Here is a 23,652-nt window from a genome sequence, read left to right on the forward strand (position 1 = left end):
CAATTTCTTGTGATTCCAACTTAATGTTTTGTTGTTTGAACTAAATTATAAAATTGTTTTGCCAGAGACGCTTTGCTTCAGTTGCTCTTTTCAACAAAAACTCCTTTTTCTGAATTTTTTACTTTGAAATTCATCGTTGTCATTAGCTTACATTTTTTGGAAGAAAATCTTAGGAGATACTTCTATATACTATGGAATTATATTGGGGACTACTGCCTGTTCTGACCTCTTTTTTTGAATAGAAGGTTAACGGCCATTAAGATTTCAGATGAGGTTTTCAAAACAATTTGAAAAACTCTCGCACACTAAACTAATTGAAAATTGTCTCTTATTGAAAAAACTTTTTGTGATTTGATTTGTTTTCTCTTTGCACCACAATTTGGTACATTATGATCAATACTGAGTTTTTAGTACTTACTTTTATAACAGAAAAAGTTACTGACAATTTAATTGCAATTTTTCCTAGTTAATTCTCTGACTGAAGAAAAACATTTATAAAATAGTTGATTTTTTGGAATCAATTTAACTGAGAGTTGAATTGATGGATGACAAAACTATTAGGTCAGATTTCAAGATTTCGACCTAATTTGAACTTTACTCAAGAGGTATTTAGTTGATACAGTTAAAAAACATATTTCTTCACTATAAAAGTTTTGCAAGATAGCCGAAATGGCTTTCAACAGCATTTAGAAGCTATTTTCATGTTCCTCATGACATTCAATAACATAAAATTTGTTTCGGAGGACATTCGCTTCTTTTTTATGTGAACAACGATCAAAAACTGCTGCTGGTTTTCTCGAAAAAAAAACATCAACTGAGTTGAACAGCAACTGTTTTCAAATTGAGAATAAAATTATTACTCTGATCAAATTCTATTGCACAGTCGGCACAAATAAATGAACGTAAGTTTGAGCATGTGAATTCCGGTACTGAATTGTATGCTCTTTACATAAAAATTCTTCAAACAATAATTGATCCATTGTGATCGAGAAATCCGGTATAATACCCAGGGCTAGGTGCCAGACGGAAATCGAGAATGTATCCAGAGCGTCCCAACGAAAGTTCTCGTGTCAATAAATTCGTTCGCAAACGATCAACTCCTCCCCCTCGCCACCCCCATATGTCCAACTTCCGTCTGGAAATAATTGATTTCAGTCTTTGAACTCAGCCTGGGTAGATACAGATTTGGTTGAATTGTAGTAAAATTAGGCAAATAATGTGGTGTCAAATTTAATTGCGACTCAAATCTTTTAAAACTAACTATTTATTTTCTTAGAAACCCCAACTACGTTGTTATGAATAGAAGTCTCTATGGAAAAGGCAGCACGGTCAATATGATATGAGACTTGTAGAAATTGAACGTTTTGATGATTAAAAAAATAAATTAGAAAATTGCTTACCGATGCGCTGTGCTCCATCTTTTTCCGATCAAGGTAAGACCCTTAGAGCATACTGTCGACCATTTTATAACAATTAAGAGCAATTTTCAGACATCAATTTCGAAATCCCAAATGAATTATGGAAAAAGTATAGCCAAGACCATCACTTGAAAAGATACCAATTTCCGCGCCTTTATATCAAAAAAGATATGCTTAACAATTCTGTAATAATTGCCAATAGCTCAAAGATTGTCCAACTACAATTAAATTGAATATAAAAAGTGTAAAATGGTGTAAAAAGTGTCCTTCAACTGTTAGACTTGTTGGATAAAGTGACCAAGCAATTTCAGTTCACGTTGAGGCGAAAGTCTGTGACCATCGCAATGTATTTCCGCCTCCTTTGTTCGCACAGTGGTGTTTCTGACCATAGAGGTCAATTGGAAATTTGTTGCTGGAAGTGAAATTATTTACCCAATAGTTTGTTCACCCGCAGATACATGAAAGCAATTATTGTTCAGCTGAAGAAGAAGACGATAAATTTCCCCAATGGGTTATATGATTATTCATCCTATTTTATGTCTGGGTAGTAAGAGCAGATAAAATTGAGCCTGCTTCAAATGCAAAGCATGCTTACTTTTCTCTCAAAATGCAATACGTGCCTAGAAGTCTTGGGCTATTTCGTGAACGTATACTGAACGATGGCATGTTTTTTTGTGCAGGGTAAAATTTTGAGTCTACCAACAGCAGAAAAGATGAAGTTTTTAAGAGCCTAAGGGAGGAATTCAAGTTCATCTTTTGTTACCCAAATACATTTGTTGTTTCGCCTCTTTCTATTTTGCTTCTGTGTAAATTTGCTAGCGAAGGTCTTTCTTTTAGTAATCAGATTGTATATTTAATAGGAAAGTTGAGGATGAGACAAAAGTTTGTGGAAATCTATTGGCTCAAAAATATCGAGCACCTCTTATGCTAATGCACACGCCCTATTTTTATTAGTCAGTGCACTGTACCAGTAATTAAGGTATACTCTCAATAGCGGGAACTTCCATTGGAACAAAAACAACATTATGAAAATTGATTGAAGTTAAGTTAAGTAATATTAATGGAAATAAAGATACCTAATTTCTGTTCATTAAATTTGCTCGTTAGTAGACTAGCTTCATTCGTGCGAAATGCTTTGTGTACTGGCCCAGGAGTATCCAGGCATTCCAAACTAGTTATCTTGTAGGAATGGAGCTATCTCGTACAAAGTGTCATTGCAAGATTCTGTTTACTGAGAAAGAAAACTTGCAAGTTTCGAATCAGACTTTTTAACAAACACATATTTCACTAGAGCAAGAAGTTCTTACATGGTTGATACTCCACGCGTACCGACCTACGAGTACGTGCCAGTACTGGTTACAGATAAACCAAATTATATATACAGAAATCAGATCTGAATCATTGCAATGTCATTTATACGAGCTAATTTTGACCGATTTTTGTAATGACAAACCGCATATTGGATTACCGGCCGGTAATCTGACATTCGTGGACTACAACAATAGAGCGTAGTAGGGCATAAGTGAGGGGGACAGGTACACAGTTATGTGCGGCAATACGGCTTTCACCACTCTTCAGTCAAACTTTTCCCTAAAAGCCTCAAATTTCATCCTATGATCGCGGCTATTTTCTCCAATTCGTCGATCGATGTCATTTGATATCTGCATATTAGAAAGTTGAAGACTGGCCCCGGTCTGATCAAAAATACCTTCATCGAAGAGATTATAAAAAAGTGCACAAATGAGAAGAGGTAATGAGCTTGTTGACCGTCTTTAATTTCAGCTGTAAGATTTGTAAATTAAACGTCCCTAGTATATTACGGACGGCTATGTTGCAAGATCTTACATGATTCTCGCTAGATCTTGCGAGAGAGCCGTCGGATGTGGAATGAATCTTGCAAGATAAGCGCCGAACTCTTGCAAGATTCCGACAAGATAAGCTTGAACTCTTGCCAGAATCGTGCAAGATGAGCGTCTGATACTTGCAAGGTTCTCAGGCAAGCGTCAGGCATTTGATTCTACTCAATTTACTAGTGACATAGATTTTACATTATTTGAACCCTAGTTTTGATTCAATGTGCCTAGAGTTAGATGAATATCTTCTTTCATGATTAAAACAGACAGAGAAAACAACATGTAACCTTAGCTGGATATCCCTGGAGGCTCTGATATGACGTTTATCGTTGCTTAACATTTTAATCACACTTAGTAATAAGAACACACGGGACCATTTTTCTTATACTGAAATTTTTCATTACCTTATCACCAGTTAAATTGATAATAAACTTTCTGTTCAGTCCCCCAAAAAAAAATTTTTCGAATCCCAATTTTTAAATTTTAGTTGTTTGCCAACCTCATTAGAAATTCCATTCAGCTCCAGAAAAAGTTTCAAAATGGTTTGGAAGGCTAAAAAAGATGATAATTTCTGATTTTAGCCATTAACATAATTAATCCTCGAACAAAAAGTAATGTCAACCGACTCAATTCATTACGAAAACTGGTAAAAAAAATATTTTAGCTGAAAAAAGCAAAAAAAAAGCAAGATAAGCGTCTGGAGTTTGCTTATTGCAATATAAACGTCATTTGCAAAACTCTCGCAAGATCTAACAAGTTAAGCGTCGGAGTTGGGTTTGGGGTTTTTGCATTCCGCCTTTATGTGATTTCATTTAACTAGTACACTGTTGCATTAGTGTGCAACATCAGGCAGTTTTGAACACATAGCATTTATTAAATCGTAAAATATAAAATCCCAAGAAATTTAAAAAAAAGGACCAAAATATGTGATACAGAACAGGTTTTTGGGTATTTGAGTTTATGAAGAAGCTGTGTCAATAAAGCAACGGTAGAGCAAAAATGAGCGGCTATTGATGAAGAAGTGATGTCTAACCAAATAATAAGTTTCTAATCCCTAGAGGATTGTGTAGGTTCTAGAGTGCTAAAATCCAAAGTTCGCCTATCAAACAAAACGAACCTGAAGCCCTGAAAAACCTTAATGATAGTGGGCCTCAACTGCATAACAAGTTTTCTTCGAAATAGCAATGACACTGTTTTTGAGTTGATGTAATCATTTTCATAATATACAGCCCCAAAACAATCGGATTTATGGTAGTTTACATGTTTTTCAAGGCACTGACCCTGGTCATCAAAACAACGTTGAAGGACATTATTAACAAAAATAAAACTCCAAGACAACGTTGGCAAAAATATTGAACCGCTTTTTTGAAAACTCTGTAGAAATTTGTTCACAAAGAAAGAGGCAGAGCGCCCTGTACTTCCTATCTAGAAATGAAAATAAAAAATTAATATCATTGTAATGATAGAAGGAAGTTCTGTGAAAAAATTTTTTTGCATTGTCTTGCAAAATGAGTTGTTGAATTATTCCAAAAACTGATAACAAAGCCGGGGTTAAAAGAAGACGGAAACTAAAAATTTAATGAGCAAAAACCACAATCGTTTAGGCCACCTCTTAGAATCAGTTTACTGACAGAGCAGTCAGACAGAGTTTTAGCCTATTTAGCGCTCTATTAGACAGTCCTTGCGAGCTACTATTTCTGAAAAGTACTGGGTTGCGTCTAAAATTTTTTGTTAATGATCACTACCCTAGTGAATTAGATGAAAAATCTTGAATGCTATGCTACACGACCAATGAATTTGATCAAAAAATATTTAAAAAGCAGTTCAATATCTAAAAGAACGCACTTGACTGAGCACTAATATTTATTATGTTCTGAAAACTATTAAAAGTAAAACTGAATTTTGCTCACCGTATTTCTGAATCCGAATAGGACTTTGTGCCAAGTCGTTGGTTGATTCTAATAACCGTTCAATTGCTTTGACATAGCTTCAAACACATTCAAATCAGAAAGGTTTCCTCAACAATAGAGTTTCTAAGCTTATGAGGATGTAACTAGCGGCTTGTGAGGTATAGTTTGTTGGATTGGGTTATCTAGTTCGTTTTTTTAACTAGTTAGTGGTGGGGTTATCGGGGTGGTTATTAGATAGTTAGTTAGTTAGTTATTTAGTTAATACTACCTGGTAACAGTTGTCAATGTACCACGGATTGGCCTCACACTCGTCAGTAGCACCGCCTTCCGCACCAGAATAACCAGCCATAATGGACAACTCTCCCACACTCCTCCACAATTTCTCTTATAACCAGCAGTTATAACAACCGCTAACTAATGTTATTAACCATGTAATCACAACGCTCGCATTTGTAAAATGCTACACCTTTTTTTCACAACTGTGCCTATTGAAATAAGCCCATTATGAATTCTTCAATCGAGAGCGTGATGAAATTAGTTGACCAGAAGACAAAGTAAAAGGAGGTTTTCAGGGGGGTTAATTGATTTCCGGTAGCTTTAACTTAATTAGGTGCCCCGCACCCGCTGGCAAAGGAAATTTGTTAGGAACAGGGTATTTAGGTAGATTTAGATATAATTAATGTACCTCGTAGCCCGCTTGTGCTACCAGGGGAAAATCTTTTGGAGATAATTTTGCTTATTTTATTATACCTCAACTCACATTAGCAAAATACTTGAATTAATCGCATAACTGACATTATTGCGTCATAATAGTTTTCTGGGCTCAGATAGAACCTGCAAAACAAAAATAAAACCCATTAGTTGATTCATCTTCATATCTTTTCACTATTTTTGCAACGCGTTAATCGAATAAAAAACCTCATTTTGCTTGTTAAGGGAAAAGTTTTAGAAAAAAGTTTAAGTTTATTTTTTGAGTAAACAAGATACGTTTAGCGATTGCTAAATCAGCTTATTTAGGTCGCTTGGGTCGCGCACCTTAGGTCGGGAAATTCAGAAACTAAAAAATTGAGGGCTGATTTTATCTATTTGTCAAATCGTGTTTTTTCACATGGTTTTTATGATTCCTTTGAACAAAACGCACAAGCATGAGTATTCGCGTACGTCCTTAGTTCAAAGCGTGTTTTTCTATTGCACTAAAAATAAAAGCTAAATGAAATTAACTAGAAAAGTGAATCTTATGATGAAAAAGTGTTATTACAATTCTCCCACACCCACAAAAAATCGCCGAAGTGCATTGGCTCTTCTTCATTTTTTTTCTCGTGAACACGTGTAGAAAACGAACTTTCAAAGGCAAAATGGCATACTATATTATTTTAACAACCCAGAGAATCGAAACTTGGTACATCTTGATAAGAAACATACTAAATCTTGGTAAATCTTGCCAAAATCTTGCCATGGTACTTACCGAGAAAACATCAATATATGTACGAAAATGCAAGTTTTCTGCATGACTGTCAAGAAACAAGATCTTGGCAAGATTTTCAAGAAAGATTAGCCAAGACATGGCAAGGTATATCAAGTATTAAAAACTCAATAGCACCCAAAAACAAGATGTAGCAGGAATTCTTGTAGATGTAGCAGGAAAATTAGCAAAAATTATCAAGAATTATCAAGATTGTCGGAAAACACTGCTCCCGTTAGTTTATTAATCAACAAATGATCCGCTTTTTTCCAGTATAATAAAATTTTTAAGCGGATGCTAGCTCGCTATGTAAATAGTACACACCTTATACATGACCGCCACTGTGAAGGCCCCCACTAAGGTCCCAAACAAATCTACAAATTTGTGAAATGACATAAGACAAAAAAACAAGCGTTGAAAAAACAAGACAACATTCGGCAAATTGAATACATACAAAGCAACTACAGTATTTGAGCATCTAACATCAAATACGAAAAACAAAAAAGTCAGCTTAAAAACCAAAAATTTTCATAACTCCATTTTTTTTCAAAAACACTATTCACTGCACAATAACACTGAATGCAGCTGGAACCGTGATTCAAATTTCCACAACAAAAAGGTCAGCAAAAATTCGGCCGCTTGATTTTTGCTGAGCAATCCCGGTTAAAAAAGAAAATAAAGTAAAATTTAGGTCAATTATGATTTCAATTATTCCTTTATTTCCACGCAAAAAGGTTTGTCAAAAAAATTGAAAAAGTCTTCCTTTTTTTCCTCTATAATGGTGAAAAAACTGTCAGCTCCTGAAGGTGTTTTCTTCAATTGAAACATCAGTTTGCCTACAATCTCTCAAAACAAACAGTATTTTGAAAATGCAGAATTTGTGTATCTTTTCGTTATAATAAACTAACTCTGTATTTGCAAAACCGTGCTTTGGAACGAAACAACTAATTGAAGCTAGAATTTGGAGTTTTTGTTGTCAGCAATCTTAAAAGTTATATTGTACACTTCACCTATATCAGCATGCAAAACGAACATTTTTTTGGAAAAGTCTAAACAGGGAAGGTGTTTTATAAAGTTTATCCTTGGTCGCATCCAGTGCATTGAAAAAGATTTTTAGTTTTCAGACATTTGCAAAAACTTATTTTTGATGTTGCGTTTGAGATGGAAATTAAGGAACTTTTGAGAATTTGGGCAGTAATCTCCTGAGTTATAATTCTTGAAACTCAAGTTCTTACATCAACCTGTGCTTGTTGCATCATAATGCAGCTCAATGAAACTATTATTCAATGTGTTTTGCCGAAAGAACTTAAGTTGGGAAATGATTATGTCTCCTTCTTTTCCACTACCTCATTCCAGGTTGCTTGGAAACGAAATTTTCTATGTGTCAAGAATTATCAAGATCTTATCAAGTTACGCCAAGAAAAATTCTTAACATGTCTTGATAAGATCTTGTCAAGATCTTATCAAGGTGTTCCAAGAAATGTTTGGCTATCAAGATCTTGGCAAGATGTTTCAAGTATTGCACGAGTTAACAAGATCTTGCATGTCATGGGAAGGTGTATCAAGTTTCGTTTCACTGGGTTAACACTATTGAACAGATGTCTTGAGAATGGTGGCAAACAATGGTCGGGAGTTCAAAAAAACTGAAATCAGAATTGAGCCTACAAAGCAATTCTACGTAAGTAGTTTCCATCAGATTCTATCCCAACAAAGATGAAACAAAGGTGTCCAAACAAAGATATCCTTACAAAGGTGTGATTTTATAATGTATATTATACACTCTTCACAGTAAACTGCTTCTGTGTTTTTATCACGTGATAAAAACATACAGAAACACTTTGATGTGAAGAGTGTTCTAATGGTTAGTGTATAAATTTATAAACAAATTGTTCAGCTTCAATTAATAAATGTTGAGAGTGGTCTTGATCTATATACTAGACGGGCCGCATTTTTTTTTAGCTGGGAGCTTAAAAAAAAGCGCTTTTCAAGTCGTACCTGTGACACATGCAACAATTATAGTTTAAGTCAAGTTAAGTAAACTTAATCAGTAGTGAATTTCAGATATCAATTTTGCTGTTTCCTTAATCTCAGTTTGCAAAAATGATTTAATGTGAAATTCTCTTATACAAAATTTTTGATTTGCTGACGAGACAAAATTCATTGATATTGGAAAACAACAACCTGATTTCAAACCCTAATAGACAATACAACGTACCAGCTGGATGAAACAGCATGCATCCGATGATTAACAATTTTTAAAAAGGGTGATAAGTTTTTGCAGATAAATCTTATGATCAGAATGTAGACCTTCGAGCAAAACATCAAAAAGTCAAATCAGTGAAAAAGCTTTATGTAACTTCTTCAATTACCCTTCTTTTAAATGACAACAGTTTTGATAAAAAACCAAAAATTGATCAAACTTAGACTAGATTTTTTTTTGTCGAGGAATCGCTCGAATGTCAAATGAGCTAATGTCCAACGCTATCATTCATTGACTTCACAACGCTCTACCATTTTTGTAATACTTGGGAACAAAACAGAATCAGATTACAATTGTTAGAGAAATTCCATTGACGAGGTATTACAGGAATGATTTATTATATCACGGATTTAGATCATGTGTGTGGTTTCAATAGGATAGTGATGTCTTTTTAAATTTGATAAATTTGAGACTAGATTGGTTAGGTCAGATCAGACCTCATTCTAATCAATCATATCCGGGAAATTGCCGGAATAGCTGCGAAAGCATTGCATGCCGTATAATAGAGATAGAAACAGATACAGATATAAGTTGAAAAAGTTATCGACGCCGCTCAAAAAGCTATGTAAAAAAATTAACGATAAATTAATAAAGCTTGTTAAAATTCATTGCACAGAAGTCTTTTCATTAGGGACCCTTATTACACATATGAGTTCCTTTGACCTTGAGCTAATTCAAAACAAACTTAAATTTTAAAGTGCAAAAGTCTTTTTATTGAGTGAGGTAAGTCACGTATGATCAAAATCTAATCACGCAAAAACGTTTGCTAGAGAGAGAGAGAGAGAGAGAGAGAGAGAAATGACGTCACGCGCGAGAAAGCTGTTAGTGAGAGTAAAAACTCATTCGGAAAATTTGACTTTTTCAGCCTTGCTGTGCGAACAAATGTAAAACGAAAAAGAACGTCAGACAACGAAACAAAATACATAGCAGGACAAGTCCTGACGTGCAATTCAAAGAAGTTTCGATTCTATTCTCTTCCCCCCCCCCCACCAGCTTAGTGAGCATAAATTTTTTTGACCCCAGACGCACGTGCCATTTTCTTACATAGTAACGTGCTATATAACACCATAAAATTTGTAACTGGAGCCATAAAAACACTAGGGGGGCCGAAACATAATAGATCCGAATTTTCATTGACTAAACAAAAAACTAGACCTAGAACGGACTATGAGTGAATTGGGAAAAACATTTCTAAAAAAAACAGAAAGAATGTTAAAAAAAAACAAAAATTCAAACTCAAAATGCCGCAAGTGAATAAAAGAAGCCACTAGCGAGAAATAGAAAAAAAACTAGGCCTAGAATCAACTAAGAATGGATTGGGAAAAACAGTTAGCAAAAAATCCGATCCAAAAAAAATGAAAAAAAGTTAAAATCAAAAACTCAATTGAAATTGCCGCATGTGAACACAAAGCCACTAGCGAGAAAGCGAAATTTTGTTCAAACACCGTTTTCTCACTCTACTTCAAAATCAGAGCAAAAAAATCATGACGCAAAATCACTCGATTTTTCGCTCCACTTCCTGTGTCGGAGTGACCAAATCATTACTCCAATTTGACTTCAAAAATCGTTTAAGTGTGTGAACAGATCTTTAAAAAAAGGCAGCACCCCAATACAATTCAAATTCTTTGAATTTTGAAAAAAAACCAAAGACACCGCAATATAGCTCCCCTGCTTACAGCTTCGCAGCTATAATACACAAATGATGGGAAGAAAAGTGTTGCGTCCAAATTATTTCACGAAGACCAGTATAAATGATAGCAAGACATGCTTTAGTTGTTTTGTTTTACACAAAAGAGTTGAGGAATCAGTAATTTCAAGGACAGTTTTTTGTGGAAAAATTACAGCAAGGAAATTTTTTTGCTGGTGATCTTTCTTGCCATCCACGTCTGATCAGTCCAATTCCATATAAGAAGTATCATTAAGAAAATCATTAAGAGAAATTTCAGATACAAATCCTACTCTTCAGCTTGGGATATCAGGAGGACATGAAATAGAAAGAAGTAGCAAACATTTTGCAGAATACATCAATTTTTCAGGTATGTTGTTTTGAAAAAATGAAAAAAACCACTGAAGTTAAATTCCATGTCAATTTTTTTTCTTAAAGTGAGATAAAGCGAGATCTTGTTTGCTGCTAAATTCCGAAAACAATATCAACTGATGAGAAAAAATAAAGCTAGGGAGAAAGTAATAAATTTCGCAAAAAAAGTTCAAGCTACAACCAAGAAATATACAAAATTTCTAACTTTTAATTCTCACTTTTATTAATTCTAGCTTTACTAGTTCCTCAAAATATATTTGTTTTGGTTTTCTAATAATTGTTTCGGTCCACCCAATCAGTAAATATATCGTAAAGAGTTGTCAGTAATATCAATAGAATGCTTGTTTCCGAATGTTTTTTCCGAAGTTTTACGCGGGTTAAAACTTTTGTGATCTTTGTTTTGATCACATTTTTGACAATTTGAGCTAAAAAAGTTTTCTAAAAATTTGACAAAACTGTTTAAAGTAGTTTTATTGGTTTAGATTTAACGATAAAAGATAGTTGCTGCCTTGTTGGAATTGACGCTGTTGGGTAGAATCTTGGCTAAATTTTTGAAATTTCACAATTTTCGAAAATTTGATTTAAAACGCACCAAATATGCTTCCCAGGAGTGGAGCAAAACAAACTTTTGACACAATTTTCATTAAGAACACACTAAGAAGAAGCGTATTTTTATCTCTTATTCCTAAAGAAGTGTTTTGGAACTAGAACTAAAAATCAGTTTGGCGGGTTTTCGCTAATCTTCGCATTGCAAATTGTATTCATCAAAACGCTTCATTATTTCTATTATATTGGTTGATGATAATTTTTGTTTGCCCAGAGATCTATCACTCAATTAATTAAAAGAAATACGTTTTTTATTAGCCACACACTGATAGCAAGGCCATTTATGCTCTCAACGTTGAATTGGCAATAAAAGAGGATTTTGAATATATTTTGGCCTTTTTAAAAACTCCTTACAATTTCTATTTTAGCCCCAATTGCAGACACCTCTGTTTTCTAGTAGAAGATTAATTAAGGAGAGGTGCCATTGATGCTCAAATAAAGCCCAATAATCAAAAATTATTTTTTCTGAGTAAAGATCATTGCTTTTGATGTTCCGACAAACGTTTTTGCAAAGTTTTATTGAGCTATCTAATTTTGCCAGTGTTTTTTTTTGTTTTTTATAACCTTGTGATTGAGTCTAACTAATCAAGGATCTAATGCATTTTTTGGTGAGATATTAGTGACACTATGTAATACTTCAGTTGGCACCGAAATTCTCTGTCCTAATATAACCCTAGAGTTAGACGAAATTCATCGTTCACTGCTGATCCATTGACTTTGATCACTTTGAATATTTCTCTTGCAGTTGCAACAAATAGCAGAACTAGCTTTGGTGTAATCGTAGAAATGTACAATCTAAAAACAGATTGTACTTGTTTTGAACTTTTCGGCTGTTTTGTTTTAAAAAAATTACAGACCAAAATGATTTCAAAAATCAATTATTGACAAAACAATTTATTGTGTAAATGAAACAACAGACAATGAACTTACTTTATGGATAGATTGAGAAGCTAATGGTTTTTTGCTTGAAGCCTGTGTTTGGGTAAAATTATTCCTGAGTGTTTGATTTCTTCTTGTAATTGTTGTTTTTTGTAGTAATTCATCTTCGTCAGATTATTGACTGCTCCCACGAGTATCCTAAGTTGTTAGAGAGTAATCTATTCAGTCTTTTTAGTGGAAAGTAGTTGGTTATTGCTTTTTAAAAAATTTTACACAAATTTATCATTTTCAGCTTTTCACATTTTTCTAATGTTTTCCACTTGTCGCGCAGTCTAAGTAAAAAGAAAGGTTGCATCATCCCTAAAGTTAAGTAAAATTTATTTTTCTCTGCTGTTTTTTGTTTAATGGTTTTGTCTTTGACATTTTGATTTTCCACTCTCTTTTTTTTCTGTTTGAACTAATTTCCTTTTTGAGGTCCTTTTTTGCTCTCGTGTCACATTATCACACTCATTGCAGTTTTGGGACACCTCACATATTGAACAAACGACGTTGAACGAAGGTGTCATTGAATATACTAATTTTTTATTTAATAGATTACGATTTTATCTTCTTCGACACTTTTTGCTCTCACTTTTTAATTGACTTTTCGATTTTTGCCTGTAATTAACTTTTTTTGTAATCATACGACATTCTTGATAATGACAGGTCTCAATAGCTTCGTAAGGTGGCATAAATGAAATTGTTTGAAGGCTTCAGCTGATAACTAATGGTTTTCATGACATCGAATTTAATTATTTTAAAAAAGTGAAAATTTGTTATTGAAATTATCTGGTCTCCTCATTTGGTAGACAGTTAAGAATAGAATATAGTCGAGTTGGATCAGCACATTATGTGTGAAAGCAGAATGCCGAACGTCTTTGTTCATTTTTATCATTTAATACATTTTTTGTAACTTTATACCAATCTCTTTTCAGTTTTTCCAAAGTTGTCTAATGATTGCTGCAATATTTCGCAAATTGAATTTCAACAGCTTTAAACAATGTTTTAATTTGTTGATATTATTACAAAAGTTGTCAACTATTATTTTTTGCATTGTCTTCTTCCTACTTAAACTCGAAATTTATAATGTTTTCTGGAAAGATCGTTTCGGCAACTTTATTACCTAGAACTTGAGCTGAACGAATGCAGAACGGGTCGCTGATGGTTTCATCCGAAGTATAAACTATTGTTTTTCAAAAATTTCTCATAGAAAATAGAAATTAGAGAAAAGGAAAGCTTTTGTCAAAGCATGACAGTCTGAGTTTTTGCTTTTTTGCTACCGGAAATGGTGATAAAAACTGTTGAACAGTTTCTCAAAATAGACAGCTAAATAATAATTAGTAATTAGTAATAAGTAGTAATTAATTACTCAGAGCGTAGGAATATTTAACCCCAAACTACATTTTTTTTTCTTGAAGTTAATTAAAGTACGCCTGGAACTGAAATCTTAAAGTGACATTTTTCGAATGAAATTGATTGATGTTTTCAATTTGAGCTTCCATGATTTGAAGTACTGTTCTGTTGCAATTATATTTAACCCCATGGTTATAATTTTAATTTATTTGCTGCAAAAATAAATGCAAAACTTTTTTCATCATGCTTTTTCATTATTATACTTGGAAAAGACGCAGCCAAGAAAAACGCAAATCAAGAGAATCTAAACGATGATTGTTGAAAACTCTACGTCGCCATGAACTCATTCAGAACGGAATTGATATAATGTTGCTGTCGCAAAAAAATAGAGTTGTAGCAACGACCAGCTGGTAGATAAACCGAAGAGATTAGCCAAAATACTGGTACATTATTAAAGTTTCAAATGTTTACACACCAAAAGGTCAACTGCGGTTCTAGAGATAATTGATTCCAGTCCCTTTGAGCCCCGAATATTTGTGCTAATTGCTGTTGGTGTTACAGTGGTTGGTTGTTACAGAATGACTCAGTCTAGATACAGGGTTAAAATCATTGGATAAACCTGTCTGAGTTGCTCGTGCGTGTTCACGTTTTTCAATAAATATGACTCCAATTATAAAACTTTAGTGGGAGGACATCGAGCGCAAAAAAGGAAACCAATTAACCCTCGGAAATGTTGACCAGTAATGAAAATTTTAATCTTAACTTGTGATGAATTACGAATGATGCGAATGGAGCCAAAAATTTAGGCCAAAATATGTCTCTTAAATACATAAAGATAATGAGAATTTCAAATTCAGTAATATGTCATATAGAATAAGACTGACATTGAGGAAAATATTACGAATATGTAGTTATCGCTCGCTTAAATTATCGCGGTCGGTGGAAATCCCTTTTGTGCAGCTAGTAGACAGTGCAAAGTTAAGGATATATTCAAGCAAAAAGATTCTGGTAACTCAAATAACGGCACTGAGAGTCAATAGCGCTCTCGTTATTTTTCAATTAAAGCACCATAAACTATAGCATTCATGGAAAAAGTAAACGAAGTCTTTAGACTCAGTTTAAAATTTCGCGTCAGATTAAAGGCTAATACAGGGCTGATGCCCGGGGGGATAAAACACTGTTATTTCATCAGATTGAACTTGCGTGACATTATTGCAAAATTGAAAATTGTTGCTGAAGCAGCCTGGGGGGCAACGTCTGCGGCAGGGCACACATCAAATGGAATAGTTAAGAGCCCCAATCAAGAAAAGGATATTGAATTTCTAATTTGAAGAGAGTTGAGCATGGCTCTAGTGTTATTTAGGGTTCACTTTCAATTCTGAAGGTTAGCGAACCTTCATGTTTATCCTTACTAAATTGAATTGCAATTGAGTTAAACAAAAGATATCAGTGATGCGATTCATTATACTACATAACTTGAAAACTGTCTGGAATTTTCGCAGACCAATATTAATTTGTTCCTGCCGTGCCATGGCATCGTATATCGCCAGATAGTCTGCAGTTCTTAATAGTCGCACGAAATCAACGAATTAAAGAATTGATACATGGGCTGCTCAAATCAAATTTGAGGGCAAAGCCCTAATTTTAAAGTTAATAAAGAACCAAAAATTATATTATAGAGGAGCAAAGGAAACTGAGCTTAATTAATTACTTGAGGTGATCCAGTATTTAATTATGTCAATTATCTAAACGTATGAACTACCCTGGTCACCGATCACGTAACTATTTTTGATATCATACTAGGTCAAATATGATTCTTAGTAATCATAATAGAACATATATAATTTGATCAAGAGCGAGAAGACATTGACTTTGCCTTGAGAAATAGCACGAAATGGATAATTCCATCAATTCTAGTGGCTTTTATTCTGTGCTATTAATTTTTCACTCTATATTGCCATTAACACCTGTTTTGGTGCTCTACTTAAAGGAAATCAGTTCGCAGCTTTAGAGAACTGCAATATTTACACAGTTAAGCAGCCAACGAAAGAAATAGCGCGAAAATTAGGAAATGGAAAGTGGCTCAAAAATTCTGCTTCAGGGCACTTCGATTTGTTTTTGGGTGAAATGAGGAACAATGATTCTCTCAGACAAAAACGACTCCCAGGATATAAGGCTTGTGTACTGGAAATTGCATGCGGAACGAACGTGGAAACAAGTTTTACACTAATCAGAGCAGTCATCTTTTGCTGAAACTGACTTTAAAGGAAAGGTAACTACAGGAACCCCAAGTCATGACAAAGTAACCAGTTCACCACTGAGTACACTATGCAAACAGAAAGCAACTACAATTACAAAACATTTAATTTAAAGGGCTGATATGCATGACAATTCAAAATAAGCCCGTGGTAATCCTGATTTTGTGGCTAAATTTTAATAAGAGGCGCAGTAATCTTTGAATTTTTGATGCATAAATTGTTACAAAAACTTACTGATTTAAACTGGCTATTGATTTAAATAACAAGATGCTAATTTAATACTTAAGTAGTTTACTCAAGTAGGCAAAGTGTCATTTATGAACTTTTTGCATATATTACAATATGATGTTTAAAAAATAGTTTTTATGCTAATTTCAAATTTGGCTAATTTTGAAATTTCCATTAAATTTCGTCAATCTGATTGGCTACTAAAGAGATTGCGTTTCTTATAAAACTTTGCAAAAACAAGTAGAGACGGTTGTTGAACAGTAGTAGATTAGAAAAAGATTAACAGAAAGTTGATTCGCAAAAATTTTTTGACAGAAAGAGCTAGACCACACAAAGAACTAAAAGCATGTGCGGAACTGAAACAACTAGAATGAAATCTGTAGATTTTGTCGGGTGAAACTTGTGCATAACTACAACAACTAATAATGATGCTGGTCTGGACATAGAGCAAATGGAATGTGGGAGAGCAGGCTGTGAAAGACGTTCTTTGATGTGAATTTGTTCAAAATTAAAGCTCGAAGTCAAGTATAGAAGGCTACAAATATTGGGAAATGCTGAAAATGTAAAGACAACGAACCATTAACAGCGCATTGGCTATGTAAAAAGGAAAGCATTCAAGCATCTAGATTTTCCTGTAGAGGAAAATTAGGAGCTTTGCCATAAATGTCAACAAGAAGATAGCGACAAAATGAGCGACATAAAGAAAAACTATTATTTGGTTGTAATCACACACATAAAGAAAACGACAAGCTTCGTTTAACTGTAATCGCCCTACTTATAAGCAATCGTGGATCCTGATCTTTACTGCCACACATTACCATCGAAGGGTTGATAGGATCTGTTGTCGAGAAGAGTTGACTGTTACTATTAGGATAACCGTGCTTTCCAGGTGCTTAATATGTGCTCCTAAATTATTTATTTTTTATCATACTTCCTGAAATTTTCTATTATGAATTTTTTGCTTGTAACGATTACTTCTATCAAAATTTGTTTTCATACTTTGAATTTCGCTTAGAGACCCTGGTTTGAAAGAGAAGCTTTTTAGGGGGTAGGCGCTCTCCTTGATACGTAAAGTAAAGCGATAGCTTTCGCTACTTCTGGTCTCAGTTGTTGTTTTCTTACAATCCATGGTATATGGAATAATTTAGTGCACAGTCTTTTTTAATAATTTGTGTTCACATTTGTTTCCCTATTTTTATACCAATGAGAAAGTAAAACAGATTGCTAATTTTAGTCATTCTCAAGTAGTAAAAGGAGTCAAAGAAGAGAAAAAGTTTGAAGCGCGGATTTTTTTGAAGCGCGGAAACAACTTTTTAAATGGAGTGCAAAACTCTTGTTCTGGAACAAACTTTAAAAGAAATGATAAAATTGGGTACTAATGCCGCCTATTTGCTATTGCCTGCTCTCCTCAAAAGGATAATAAGTGATCAGTGAAAGTTCTCAATAATGTTTTGTAAAAATTGGTTTTTCCATTATTTCTGTTGTTTTATTACATAGCATTTTAATCCATCTGTCACAATTCTAATGAAGCAATTGTAAATATTTAAATCTCAGTAATTGTTTGAGTTAACAGGTTGTTGTAGTCAATGTTTTGCTGCAATTCGTTTTTAAAATTTCATGTGAATTTAAGCTTGCAAATTTGAGTTCTGAATATGGGTTTATTTAAATTTTAATTGTTTGTTGCTCTTTTTTCTTGTCTAATCATTCAAACTCATTAGAAAACTTTTTAAAGTCTGGTGTTAAGCATAAAGTTATTCGACGTACATTTTTCATAGCAAAACTAAGGATCTCTTGGGTTTTACTTTCAATTGTTCAAGAGTCATTATCAGCGTTTCTGTGATTTCCCAGTTTTTTGTTCACTTCATTTCTTATGTTTTCGACAAGTTTCAAATGGTTCTAATTATAACATTGACAATAAGGAAACCAATGCTACTCAAATAACGTTTGTCATAACTAACGGTACCTATGAAATATTTGACGCTCCATTACTAAAACAATAGTTTTCAGTTTTTAGTTCTTCTATCTTTTATTGCAATTTTTGCTGTCATCAGTTCAGATTTTATTTCTGACAGGTTCAAGCGCTTTCTAGTGAGCTTTTGATTGATTCAATCTACTGTTTCAATTGCTAGCTAAAGTTGAATGCGTTTTCAATAGAAAACGTTTCAAAAACTTTTTAGCAATTTTTTGAGTTTTTGATAGTGAGGGTTTTATTTTCGTTCTGTCATCCTGACAATAATTTAAGGTTGGTTACGTACCGAATTGGATCGGACTGATTGCTTTTTTTTGTTCATGAAAATTGGCTTCTATAATTGTGACAATGTTTTTGTTTTTCTTAACCACTTTTTCTCATTAATAACAAAATTTTTGGACATTAATTATGTCAATTATCTAAACGTATGAACTACCCTGGTCACCGATCACGTAACTATTTTTGATATCATACTAGGTCAAATATGATTCTTAGTAATCATAATAGAACATATATAATTTGATCAAGAGCGAGAAGACATTGACTTTGCCTTGAGAAATAGCACGAAATGGATAATTCCATCAATTCTAGTGGCTTTTATTCTGTGCTATTAATTTTTCACTCTATATTGCCATTAACACCTGTTTTGGTGCTCTACTTAAAGGAAATCAGTTCGCAGCTTTAGAGAACTGCAATATTTACACAGTTAAGCAGCCAACGAAAGAAATAGCGCGAAAATTAGGAAATGGAAAGTGGCTCAAAAATTCTGCTTCAGGGCACTTCGATTTGTTTTTGGGTGAAATGAGGAACAATGATTCTCTCAGACAAAAACGACTCCCAGGATATAAGGCTTGTGTACTGGAAATTGCATGCGGAACGAACGTGGAAACAAGTTTTACACTAATCAGAGCAGTCATCTTTTGCTGAAACTGACTTTAAAGGAAAGGTAACTACAGGAACCCCAAGTCATGACAAAGTAACCAGTTCACCACTGAGTACACTATGCAAACAGAAAGCAACTACAATTACAAAACATTTAATTTAAAGGGCTGATATGCATGACAATTCAAAATAAGCCTGTGGTAATCCTGATTTTGTGGCTAAATTTTAATAAGAGGCGCAGTAATCTTTGAATTTTTGATGCATAAATTGTTACAAAAACTTACTCATTTAAACTGGCTATTGATTTAAATAACAAGATGCTAATTTAATACTTAAGTAGTTTACTCAAGTAGGCAAAGTGTCATTTATGAACTTTTTGCATATATTACAATATGATGTTTAAAAAATAGTTTTTATGCTAATTTCAAATTTGGCTAATTTTGAAATTTCCATTAAATTTCGTCAATCTTATTGGCTACTAAAGAGATTGCGTTTCTTATAAAACTTTGCAAAAACAAGTAGAGACGGTTGTTGAACAGTAGTAGATTAGAAAAAGATTAACAGAAAGTTGATTCGCAAAAATTTTTTGACAGAAAGAGCTAGACCACACAAAGAACTAAAAGCATGTGCGGAACTGAAACAACTAGATTGAAATCTGTAGATTTTGTCGGGTGAAACTTGTGCATAACTACAACAACTAATAATGATGCTGGTCTGGACATAGAGCAAATGGAATGTGGGAGAGCAGGCTGTGAAAGACGTTCTTTGATGTGAATTTGTTCAAAATTAAAGCTCGAAGTCAAGTATAGAAGGCTACAAATATTGGGAAATGCTGAAAATGTAAAGACAACGAACCATTAACAGCGCATTGGCTATGTAAAAAGGAAAGCATTCAAGCATCTAGATTTTCCTGTAGAGGAAAATTAGGAGCTTTGCCATAAATGTCAACAAGAAGATAGCGACAAAATGAGCGACATAAAGAAAAACTATTATTTGGTTGTAATCACACACATAAAGAAAACGACAAGCTTCGTTTAACTGTAATCGCCCTACTTATAAGCAATCGTGGATCCTGATCTTTACTGCCACACATTACCATCGAAGGGTTGATAGGATCTGTTGTCGAGAAGAGTTGACTGTTACTATTAGGATAACCGTGCTTTCCAGGTGCTTAATATGTGCTCCTAAATTATTTATTTTTTATCATACTTCCTGAAATTTTCTATTATGAATTTTTTGCTTGTAACGATTACTTCTATCAAAATTTGTTTTCATACTTTGAATTTCGCTTAGAGACCCTGGTTTGAAAGAGAAGCTTTTTAGGGGGTAGGCGCTCTCCTTGATACGTAAAGTAAAGCGATAGCTTTCGCTACTTCTGGTCTCAGTTGTTGTTTTCTTTTAATCCATGGTATATGGAACAATTTAGTGCACAGTCTCTTTTAATAATTTGTGTTCACATTTGTTTTCCTATTTTTATACCAATGAGAAAGTAAAACAGATTGCTAATTTTAGTCATTCTCAAGTAGTAAAAGGAGTCAAAGAAGAGAAAAAGTTTGAAGCGCGGATTTTTTTGAAGCGCGGAAACAACTTTTTAAATGGAGTGCAAAACTCTTGTTCTGGAACAAACTTTAAAAGAAATGTTAAAATTGGGTACTAATGCCGCCTATTTGCTATTGCCTGCTCTCCTCAAAAGGATAATAAGTGATCAGTGAAAGTTCTCAATAATGTTTTGTAAAAATTGGTTTTTCCATTATTTCTGTTGTTTTATTACATAGCATTTTAATCCATCTGTCACAATTCTAATGAAGCAATTGTAAATATTTAAATCTCAGTAATTGTTTGAGTTAACAGGTTGTTGTAGTCAATGTTTTGCTGCAATTCGTTTTTAAAATTTCATGTGAATTTAAGCTTGCAAATTTGAGTTCTGAATATGGGTTTATTTAAATTTTAATTGTTTGTTGCTCTTTTTTCTTGTCTAATCATTCAAACTCATTAGAAAACTTTTTAAAGTCTGGTGTTAAGCATAAAGTTATTCGACGTACATTTTTCATAGCAAAACTAAGGATCTCTTGGGTTTTACTTTCAATTGTTCAAGAGTCATTATCAGCGTTTCTGTGATTTCCCAGTTTTTTGTTCACTTCATTTCTTATGTTTTCGACAAGTTTCAAATGGTTCTAATTATAACATTGACAATAAGGAAACCAATGCTACTCAAATAACGTTTGTCATAACTAACGGTACCTATGAAATATTTGACGCTCCATTACTAAAACAATAGTTTTCAGTTTTTAGTTCTTCTATCTTTTATTGCAATTTTTGCTGTCATCAGTTCAGATTTTATTTCTGACAGGTTCAAGCGCTTTCTAGTGAGCTTTTGATTGATTCAATCTACTGTTTCAATTGCTAGCTAAAGTTGAATGCGTTTTCAATAGAAAACGTTTCAAAAACTTTTTAGCAATTTTTTGAGTTTTTGATAGTGAGGGTTTTATTTTCGTTCTGTCATCCTGACAATAATTTAAGGTTGGTTACGTACCGAATTGGATCGGACTGATTGCTTTTTTTTTGTTCATGAAAATTGGCTTCTATAATTGTGACAATGTTTTTGTTTTTCTTAACCACTTTTTCTCATTAATAACAAAATTTTTGGACATTAATTATGTCAATTATCTAAACGTATGAACTACCCTGGTCACCGATCACGTAACTATTTTTGATATCATACTAGGTCAAATATGATTCTTAGTAATCATAATAGAACATATATAATTTGATCAAGAGCGAGAAGACATTGACTTTGCCTTGAGAAATAGCACGAAATGGATAATTCCATCAATTCTAGTGGCTTTTATTCTGTGCTATTAATTTTTCACTCTATATTGCCATTAACACCTGTTTTGGTGCTCTACTTAAAGGAAATCAGTTCGCAGCTTTAGAGAACTGCAATATTTACACAGTTAAGCAGCCAACGAAAGAAATAGCGCGAAAATTAGGAAATGGAAAGTGGCTCAAAAATTCTGCTTCAGGGCACTTCGATTTGTTTTTGGGTGAAATGAGGAACAATGATTCTCTCAGACAAAAACGACTCCCAGGATATAAGGCTTGTGTACTGGAAATTGCATGCGGAACGAACGTGGAAACAAGTTTTACACTAATCAGAGCAGTCATCTTTTGCTGAAACTGACTTTAAAGGAAAGGTAACTACAGGAACCCCAAGTCATGACAAAGTAACCAGTTCACCACTGAGTACACTATGCAAACAGAAAGCAACTACAATTACAAAACATTTAATTTAAAGGGCTGATATGCATGACAATTCAAAATAAGCCTGTGGTAATCCTGATTTTGTGGCTAAATTTTAATAAGAGGCGCAGTAATCTTTGAATTTTTGATGCATAAATTGTTACAAAAACTTACTGATTTAAACTGGCTATTGATTTAAATAACAAGATGCTAATTTAATACTTAAGTAGTTTACTCAAGTAGGCAGAGTGTCATTTATGAACTTTTTGCATATATTACAATATGATGTTTAAAAAATAGTTTTTATGCTAATTTCAAATTTGGCTAATTTTGAAATTTCCATTAAATTTCGTCAATCTTATTGGCTACTAAAGAGATTGCGTTTCTTATAAAACTTTGCAAAAACAAGTAGAGACGGTTGTTGAACAGTAGTAGATTAGAAAAAGATTAACAGAAAGTTGATTCGCAAAAATTTTTTGACAGAAAGAGCTAGACCACACAAAGAACTAAAAGCATGTGCGGAACTGAAACAACTAGAATGAAATCTGTAGATTTTGTCGGGTGAAACTTGTGCATAACTACAACAACTAATAATGATGCTGGTCTGGACATAGAGCAAATGGAATGTGGGAGAGCAGGCTGTGAAAGACGTTCTTTGATGTGAATTTGTTCAAAATTAAAGCTCGAAGTCAAGTATAGAAGGCTACAAATATTGGGAAATGCTGAAAATGTAAAGACAACGAACCATTAACAGCGCATTGGCTATGTAAAAAGGAAAGCATTCAAGCATCTAGATTTTCCTGTAGAGGAAAATTAGGAGCTTTGCCATAAATGTCAACAAGAAGATAGCGACAAAATTAGCGACATAAAGAAAAACTATTATTTGGTTGTAATCACACACATAACGAAAACGACAAGCTTCGTTTAACTGTAATCGCCCTACTTATAAGCAATCGTGGATCCTGATCTTTACTGCCACACATTACCATCGAAGGGTTGATAGGATCTGTTGTCGAGAAGAGTTGACTGTTACTATTAGGATAACCGTGCTTTCCAGGTGCTTAATATGTGCTCCTAAATTATTTATTTTTTATCATACTTCCTGAAATTTTCTATTATGAATTTTTTGCTTGTAACGATTACTTCTATCAAAATTTGTTTTCATACTTTGAATTTCGCTTAGAGACCCTGGTTTGAAAGAGAAGCTTTTTAGGGGGTAGGCGCTCTCCTTCATAGCCGTAAAGTAAAGCGATAGCT

At 33.6% G+C, this 23,652-nt stretch overlaps 2 protein-coding genes across 3 annotated transcripts in view; one reads left to right on the forward strand and one right to left on the reverse strand.

Moving 5' to 3' along the window:
- LOC142339980 (uncharacterized) overlaps window positions 1-5,673 on the reverse strand; it is a 19,341-nt gene extending 13,668 nt beyond the window's left edge. Inside the window, exon 1 of one of the 2 annotated variants that reach the window (XM_075390357.1) lies at window positions 5,450-5,673. In XM_075390357.1, coding sequence (XP_075246472.1) covers window positions 5,450-5,530 — 81 coding nt within the window. In that variant the 5' untranslated portion in view covers window positions 5,531-5,673. Of the gene's footprint in view, window positions 1-5,181; window positions 5,355-5,449 lie in introns of those variants that run through there. The other variant, XM_075390358.1, reaches the window with a different exon arrangement.
- The window catches only part of LOC142339355 (uncharacterized), a 243,356-nt gene that overhangs the window by 78,735 nt on the left and 140,969 nt on the right, over window positions 1-23,652 (forward strand). The window lies entirely within an intron of this gene.

The sequence above is a fragment of the Convolutriloba macropyga genome, chromosome 5 (genome assembly GCF_964194025.1).
Source record: "Convolutriloba macropyga chromosome 5, txConMacr16.3, whole genome shotgun sequence".
In the NCBI taxonomy this organism is placed as follows: domain Eukaryota; kingdom Metazoa; phylum Xenacoelomorpha; order Acoela; family Convolutidae; genus Convolutriloba; species Convolutriloba macropyga.